Source organism: Corvus moneduloides, chromosome 14 (assembly GCF_009650955.1).
Source record: "Corvus moneduloides isolate bCorMon1 chromosome 14, bCorMon1.pri, whole genome shotgun sequence".
Classification (NCBI taxonomy): Eukaryota; Metazoa; Chordata; class Aves; order Passeriformes; family Corvidae; genus Corvus; species Corvus moneduloides.
The window spans coordinates 12,993,002-13,001,951 of record NC_045489.1 but is presented as its reverse complement, the minus strand read 5'-3'; the positions used below and the strand labels follow the sequence as shown (position 1 = coordinate 13,001,951).

Sequence of the window (8,950 nt, the reverse complement as noted above, 5' to 3'; positions counted from 1 at the left end):
AGATTTCCAGAGTTTTTCCTCAAGACTTGAGCAGCCGCTTTTCCAAAGTAATTGTTTGTGGCTGGTTTCCTGTGCTTAAGCCAATGTACATCAAACATTACAGCACTAAAATCAACAAAGTGACAGGTACGCAGCTCCCACTCAGACAAGCACTCACTGCTCTGGACAAAAGATAAACCTATCAGCTATTTTGATGTCTTTAAGCACTTTCCTTTATCAAGTCCTAAATTAAGTGGATAAGAAAGCTGAATTGGGCCAGTTCTGTTTTATAGTTATCACTGGAACACAGTCATGATCTCATTACAGACAGAATTTTGTTTGATCTTATCTCAGTATTACAGGTTTTACTCACTAATAAAACTCTAAAAGCTCTAAAAGAACCCAAGTTATTTCAAGCAGAAAAGAATTATGAAAGCAATTTTAGATAAAAGAGGGCAGAGAACACCTTCCTAAAAGTAGCATAAAAACAGTTGTGGGGGAAGTAGGCAAGGTGGAGCAGTCATGCAAGTTAAAATAAAACAGAACAAGCACCACACTGCTTAAATATAATTAGTTCAAGACTCTAACAAAAAAGCGTCATGCCTGTTTTCAGATAGCTTCATGAAAGCACAAAAATATTTTCAGTGCCCACATCACAATTTGCCCAAGGCAGACATTGACACCTTGCTCACTTGGTAGCAAATTGCTAAGAAACAAAAAGCATGAAAGCATGTAACATTTCAAAGATATAATCCCCCAAAACGCCAGGGCTCAGTCCCAACCTGGCATATACAGCAGCTTGAATAAATGATACACATACTTGAGCTCATGGATGCAGGGTACCTGCAGATCTCATGGGGGAAGCGTGCCTCAAATGCTTAGCATCAGTTGAAGAAGCAGTTCCTCTCTCTGTAAGCTGACATACTTGCAGGTAACTATCTGCTCTGGAATTTATTTTATTGTGCCCTCAGCTAAAGCTATTGAATTTATCCCTTGGATACTCCCTAATGACTCTGAGACTCATGTCAACCTGGTAAGGATGCAGGAAACTCTATGCAAGCAGCTGAAATCTCACAGCTAAGGAAGGCTTCAGTCTGTGCAGTCACAGCAGCCATCAGTGGCAGGGCAGGTATAACAAGAAGGTTGAGCAATGGCAACCACTGAGAAAAAGCCATAGCCAAACAGGACCCTGTTACAAGCAGTTGCCCCCATTAAAGACATATTATTGCCTTTGTGATCTGACACAAGGAGGTGTAGATCAGTCTGCTTTTTTTACTAACAGTTAATGGTAGACACAGAGTAAGCTGGGCTCTGTTCTGAACCCAACCATTTAATCTGAGAACACTGCACTGGTAGCTATCACATGCAAGAAACAAATTAAATTGGTTGCACTGCAGAATTACGAAGGGCTTGATGTGCCTCACTAGAGTATGATCCACACAGGGGTTGGGGCCAACAGTTAGGATTCTAATAGTATTAACTGGCTGGAAATCAGCCATGAAAAAGTGCCGTGTTATCTGAGGAACAGATAGCGGATGCTCCTTTCAAAGGAGATCTCACTGACAAAATTGTAAAATTATTATAAAAACAAACTATAGAAGAAGAAGGAGGAGCAGTAAGAGTTATGAAAAGGACAGCAAGAGAATAGCTGGAAGATGTGTAACTGTCTCAAGGAGAGCTCATTGAGGCTGAAGGAACCAGCTTAGTGCTGCAGTTGTCTACTGGTAGAAAAACCCACACCAATAAAAAAACCTCCCACAAACAAAAATCCCAAAACCCAACAGATTTTTGCGAAGTATTTTGACTCCAGTGACTCATGAGAAGTTAGGAGTCTAAAGAGAATTTAGCAACCCAAACATTCTGTCCCATTTGGCCATTAGCGTACAGGAGTTCCCTACATCATTCACTAGGTCACACCCTTTCGCTCAACCAGAAACAATCTCTGCTTTTGCCTTTAGCACCAAAGGAAGCTCAGGCAAACCCAACCCAGTCCCAGCTGCCCTCAGAGGCAGCAGGAACACTCCGAGTATTCTCTCACTGCCTTGAAGCACAACAGTTTCTGTAGGGAGCTGTAAGTGACTCTGTGACACTAAACTGAGGAGGAACATTTGGTACAGCTAATGCTGACACATGCAGGCAACACACTGCCCTAGCAGACTCAAAATACCCAATACATACTCAGTTTCTCTAGGATCTCCTCATCTGTCATCTTGGATTTTTTTCGCTGCCGGTCTGTGTTTCTGTACAGAGTGTTTGTGTTTGAGTTTTCAGGTTGGGGAGTGGTGGCTTCTTTAGCTGGTGCTGGTGCAGCAGCAGGTTCAATAACAGAGCGTGTGTAGATCTGTGACAAGAAATTATTTTGTGTCAGAAAGGTGGCTGGCAGAGATGCCCCTGAGATCCTATTTCAAATGCAAACCCTTAGGAAGATCGTGTCAGCCACATCCAGGACTCTAAAACTAGTTTTGCTGTCCACTTCTCAAACTGAATGGGCAAAAGTGGAAGGTTATAAATTCATGGCCAGTTTCATGTTCAATTTTCATGGATTTTCTGATATATTCCATGGAGAGGGGCAGGTACCTCCAGGGGACAGTGTGTCATATGTATCTTGCCAGTATATGAACTGCATCTTTGGACTGCTCTCCCTGCTGACAGGGAGCCTGCACAGCTGGACAAAGTGGCTCATTTTCACACTCGTAGCATTGAAGGACATGATGGTACCTCCTACCTGGTACAAAGAGAAAGTCATGTCCCCCACCAGAACCCCAGGAAACTGACACCTGAATGTGAAAGTTCAAACCTGATTTTCCCCGTGTCAGTGGCTGGAGTGAAGCTCTGTGTCATGACAGGCCTCCCGCCCACAGCACCTTCAGCCCCAAATGGCACATGCTGTCTGATCAGAAACTTGCAGCTCTGCACTACACCAAACACAGACCTAACCAAAGCTGGCACTTACTGATTTTGTGTGTTCAGGCCGTGGGGCAATAACAGGTGGAGGTTCATTGTCATCTTCCTCCTCTTCATCATCTTCATCCTCTTCTTCAGAGACAGAGGGAGCCAGAGGAGGTTCTGATGCTGTTTTTGTGCTCTGTGGACAGACAGTACTGTGAGCGATAGTCACTATCGTGCCACTTTGGAGCTTTGATAGCTACCTACACCTTTAGTCTTCCTAGACATCAGAGGCCAATCTAGACATGCACATACTCCTATGGGCCTAAGTTCTAAGTTAAACACAAAACAACACAACTTAAAGCTTTAAGTGTGTTGAACTCCATCAGTCTCAGCTGCTGCTCAGAGGCAGGGGGTTATATCGTATCATCCCAAATTTGCTAGTGAAACAAAAAAATGAAAATGTGCCTTGTGAAGTGTTTACTAACTGCTTTAAAGCTGGCTACAACAGCCCACTTAAGAGAACTGAAGCAAATCAAAGGCACCATTCTACATATTCATATCTCATTGGCACTCTCTTTAAAATGCCATCCCTTTGGTCCAGTAGAAATACCAGTAAGGGAAGCCACAGCAAACAAGGAGACCTGAGTCGGTAATTTTGGAAAGCTGACGTGCTGACTGTCTCACTACTGCCGCTGTCTGCTAGAAGAAAATACTGCAGCATCTGCCAAAGTGTCCATATCCACTGGAAAAGCCACTGGGAAGGGTTACTCTGCTCTGGTGAACACCACACTTCCTCTGAAAAGTGTGTTTTATTAAGGATAAGGGAAGTGGCATTGATTGAAAATCTGAAGTGTGAATATTCAAAGATGTTTTTAATTTAATTATACACAGTTGGCCATGTAATCACAAACCTCACATAATCACATGAAGTTACTTAACACTTTAAAAGAAAAGCCAAATCCCAGTCAGTCACTTGCTATTTAATTCACTAACAATAACCCTAACCAATTCGGTCAGTATTAATGTGTATGTCACTCCTACATCTCTGGGACTGCTATCCAGCATTAATTAGAGTGGATGGTTATTTAAAACTTTCCTTCAATGGTTCCAGCGAGTTACATATCAATTATAACCATATTTATATTCAGTTATATATCCAGCTGTGCTAAGGAGGAATCATGAAATTTGATAGAAATGAGATTCTAAATTGTTAAAACTAAATTAAAACGGGCTCATTAGGCAGTGCTGCATATTGTTGTGAATTACATACACCATAGCTAAAACCAGCAAGCAATCTTCTGTCTGCTAAACCAGACTTTCACCTTTTTAAAAGATCTCCAACAGAAAATTAAAAATCAGCCAGGGCAATCTCATGGCTTGCTCCACAATTCTTAAAACACTAGGAACATCAAAGGTTACTTTCCCACTCACCGACGGATGGGCTTCTATGTATCCATGGGCGCTTTTATCTGCAATGAGCAAAGGAGAATGAATCAGATGCTGTTGAAAAAAACCCTGCCTGTTTTGGGGAATCCCACAGACAAGTCAACCCAAACAGAGATCGTTTTTCTTTCCCACCATCCCTTCAGGAGCAACAGCAAGGAAGAGAACAGGACAAAATTCCAGACCATGTCTATTTTTTGCCCTGTTTGCCAGTAAATAAAGTAAATAGAAATTTGGTCAAGAAAATGCAAATTGTTCTTTAACTGGCAATGCTTCTGTTCCACCGAAGAGCTAAAGCAGCTTTTTCTCCTTTCCCTCCTGTGCTTTATTTTTTTTCAATAAATTGCACACATTCATTCTCATTAGCTTGCTAACAACATCTTCACAGAAAAGCTTCCCCAAAACCCCCCTTAGCCATGGCAGCTCTATTCTGACAAAGCGCGAGAAGAGCTCCTAGGTTCAGGAGCTCAGATGAACTGTTTTGAAACCTGCATTTCATCACAAAGGGAATTGCTATTTTAGCACACAGGAAGTGTCAAATTAGTCAAATCCTTTAATTATGGAATTTGGGAAAAAAGATGCTTTCTCTCAACCCTGGAGATAAACGCACAGTTTTTAGAAAGACTTCTGAGAAGCTTTTTCATTTTGGAAGTTGTCTTGGTTTGAACCTTCAAACTGAGGAAATGACAGACTCCACTGTCACAGACAATCCTGTGAAGGGAATGGAACCCCAGCAGGTGACATTCCAAATGCTGTCCACACCCTGCTGGCTACAGACACCCCGTTTTTCAGCTGAAGCTGTCAACAGGAGCTCTACCAAACTAATGCTATCTTAATGGCATTTTTGTTTCAAAACCTTGGTTAGTTCTAAAAACCAGCAACAAAGCAAGGTTACTATTTTAATAATATTTGGGGGAAAAAAGGGAGAACTAGAATTAATTTTAGGAGTATTCCACAAGGTGGAATTGGTTCAGGTTGCTTCCTGAACACTTGAATGTTGAACTTTGCTCTGACTCGCTTTGGAGCCTGACCTCCCCTGTTGGGAGATGTCTACTTACCTCCTGATGTAAAGCTCATATATTTCTGGTTGTTAACTGTTTCTTTGGAATCATAAAATTTGAGAACATCTAGAACAGCCTGTGGGTTCTTCTTCTGCTCCAGTTTTGTTATGTTGGAGGTCTGTAGTAGCCTGGCCCACTGCTCTGGAATGCCCTGTAGACGTCGAGTGGAAACAAAGTGGGTTTAGAGTATTTAAAATCTGCAGCCTCACAGATCTTTACCAAGATCCCATGCTCCCTGTAAGATTACTTGCAGAAATTTTGATTGACACCTTACAATTAAAATTAGATGCAATCATTTCTTCTCTATCAAAAATCTAGCTAAAATCAGGACCCAACTTTAAAAAGAAAAGAAAGTAATGACTGTGAGAGGAATAAAAGGGCATGAAACTTCTCTGGAAATCAACTCTGCTCTTCCATGGAATAATGATTTAAGGCTTAATCTTGTTTGCCTGGTGATTCAGGGCAGGCATAACAAGAATATTCTCTACTGGTGGACAACACAGTGTCTTTCAGGAGCTTTACACTGGACCTTTCATGCTTAGGAATGCAAACACATTTTGCTGAAATGATCACTGCTGTCTGATTCAAAGATAAACCCCACCCTGTTACAATTAATTTTCAGCATACCAGGGAACGCTGCAGGGTACAGGATCTGCCTTTCAGCTCTCAAAATCATGACACTGAGGTGTACCACTGCTGCAAAGGATGTCTCTAGGTTCTCTACTGCAAACATACAGAAACCAGGGACTCAGAAAACAGGCTGAGAGTGCCAACGCCTTGGATGAATTCTTGGACATCTTATGGGTGAGGTAGAATTTGAAAGTTGAACCAATCACTAAAAGCCCCAGCTCTACACTGAAATTCTATTGATGAAAACTTGCTTTAGTTATCCAGGATAATACCCTAGATTTGGCAGCCTGTCATTCCCCCCCTTTACTGCACAGCTGACATTGACCAGCAAACTGTAGGGCTCACTGAAGGAAAAACGACACCTTAGCCTTGGTGCCACCCCTATCTACTTTCATATAGCTTCTTCTCAGAAATTGTCCAAAAAACAATGTGTGACATGGGCTTCCAAAGTTTAGGATTGATGAAAAAAAGTGGGAAAAGCCAAGCAACAAATCTAGTGCACACACATCAACCTGCTGCTGCAGTGCTATGACATCTCAAAGAAGCATTTGGGGCCTGTGACGCACCTCTGGGAGCTTCCCTGGGCACATCTGTGAGCCATAGAGATCTGGCTGTAATGGACGTAAATAAAGAAAGAAAAGAAAGTTAAAACAGAATGTGGGACAACTTAGAAGGTGGTAGGAGGAGGAAACCAATGGGCCAAAGTGGGCAAGTCCCATCTAAAATGGGAGTTACGAGGTGGATACCAAATAGATCAGGTGGTAGACAGGCTACAGGAAGGCAGGTTTAGGAAAACAGAAAAACCACAACCGTTCCAAAGTTTGGAAGCATCATTCCCCCTCCTCTCGCTTTTAAACAGTTTTTCTCTCCTCATAAAAATACATTCCTGAGTATTAATAGCAAGTGACTAGAAAAATTACATGTGATTTCCTTTCTCAATTTAAAATTAAAAAAAAAAAAAAGAGAGAGAAAAATCTGGGCTTCTGCTGTTTGCCTAGTTTTGAAGCCAGATTACCATTTTTGAATGGCTCTATAAAAGTTTTTTTTCCAGGCTTGGGGGTTCTCCAGCCCCAAGATCACCATTTGACCAGTGGAGAGAGCAGATGGTCAAAGTTAGATTGTGAAATCTGGGAGGTTGTGCATTGTCACAACACAAATAATCTGTGTGTGTCAGACTGAAAATCAGGACAATTGTAAAGAAATGCTTGATTAGATTAGGAACATGCAACTTCTTAGGATCTACAGCCACAACTTTTCCCACTTACTAATGTCATAATCTTGAAGCTTTAAAAGTTTGGTGGGTAACCACATTTTCTTCTAGGTAGGGGATGAGGAAATGGTTTCAAACATGCATGTCTTACAAAAAACACTCCCCAAAGGCCTGCTAACCACACTGTCCTTCATTCAGAAAATGCAACTCCTTTTTCAAATAAAGGAACATAAAGCTCTAGCAACATGCTCCCACCCAACAGTTTCCAACCAATTTTATTCTCTGCTTTAAAAGCCCTATTTCTTAGCAAACGTGGTTGCTCCAAGCACAGTGAAATGGAGATGTAATATTTGCTCATGATGGACAACACAGGTTGGTGCTCAAGCCTGAAAGCCAGAACTCAGGAGCCCATGCAGCTGTGCATTGGGATGCATCTAACAGCAATCAGGGGATGCAGCTGGGGGCGATGGTTTGGTGTCAGAAGATGGCCCAACGCATTGCATATAACCAGGAGAGCAGGCACTACTGGCATGACAGCTGCAGTAATTCCAAACAAAAAACCCCCATATGTTTGCACATTGATTGGACACTCCCATGGCACTTCCAAACTTTTGAAGGAGACAGACAGCGTGATCACTAGACAGTGGGAATATCAGAACACGGTACGGGTTAGTGGCAGGCCCTTTGCAGGGTGTACTTACCACATGACTACCCAGCTGATACACAGGTTTTATCCAGGTTGGGACAAATCATACATGCCTAATGTAGTGTGTAATGTAATGCCTGCATCTGAGATTAGTTGGGACCAATACCTAGTATACCAATACCTACACTGGTAGATTATAACAACATTAAAAATGATCCAAACTTTGATCCCTGAAATACAGACAGTGAGTGCTTTTGCTTAGAACTGAAGTGTGTTAAGCCTGATGTCCCTCCTTTCTGTTCCAGCTGGCAGGGACATGAACTAACCAGGACCCTGACCATCAGTCAGATTATGAGAGCACATGAGTGTGACCCAACGTGTTTGCATGTAGTCAGAAGGAAAACGTCTCAAACACAGGATAGAAATAAAGGTAGAAGGCTGAAAGGAAGAACAGATACAGAATAAGAACACCTGAACATCCAGTGGGGAGAGAAAGGAAAGTGGGAAGGTGAAGACAGACAAGGAGAAGTGATGCAAACACAAAAAAGAGAAAACAAAAGCAGAAAGCAACATAATACAATATGAAGATAAGGAGAACGGCACTGAAGATTAACCCGAACAATAAAATGGCTACAGGGAAAGAAAGGGAGGGGAAAAAAGGAAAAACCAGGATAGATGGCAGGGAAAACAATTTTAAAAGCTTTATGCAAAGTTTCTGATCAAAAATGAACAAATTTGGGCTTTTAAAATAAGCATTTAGTCAAGCCCTAGGGTTTGGCACAGAATAAATCTTGAAGTAAGATTTTATGACATCTATTTTAAAAAGCCTAATTAACTAGTCCACTTACTTTAAATGTAGCTGTATTTCCTAATTACTAAGGATAATTCAATTTCACTACTCCTTTGAAGACGTGCTGCCATTAGATGTGTCTTTTTTCTTCTACTGTTATTCCTATTGTTGCAACTGCTACTGTAGGACACAGAAAGTTTCCAGCTCTCTGAAACGGCTTTGCAAAACAGAAGTAGCAATCAAAGAAAAAAATTATGAAGAAATCACATTTAGGGCTCAAATTCTGAAAATTAGCCATCCTT

The 8,950-nt window shown here is 41.6% G+C and overlaps 1 protein-coding gene across 13 annotated transcripts in view; it reads right to left on the bottom strand.

Moving 5' to 3' along the window:
* LOC116451000 (serine/threonine-protein kinase PAK 3-like) overlaps window positions 1-8,950 on the bottom strand; it is a 113,482-nt gene that overhangs the window by 4,537 nt on the left and 99,995 nt on the right. For 12 of the 13 annotated variants that reach the window (XM_032124069.1, XM_032124065.1, XM_032124072.1 and 9 more), the window contains 5 exons: window positions 6,569-6,613; window positions 5,370-5,523; window positions 4,300-4,337; window positions 2,933-3,064; window positions 2,158-2,320 (listed from right to left, as the gene is read on the bottom strand). In XM_032124069.1, the coding sequence (XP_031979960.1) occupies window positions 2,158-2,320; window positions 2,933-3,064; window positions 4,300-4,337; window positions 5,370-5,523; window positions 6,569-6,613 (532 nt within the window). The remainder of the gene's footprint in view (window positions 1-2,157; window positions 2,321-2,932; window positions 3,065-4,299; window positions 4,338-5,369; window positions 5,524-6,568; window positions 6,614-8,950) is intronic. The other variant, XM_032124078.1, reaches the window with a different exon arrangement.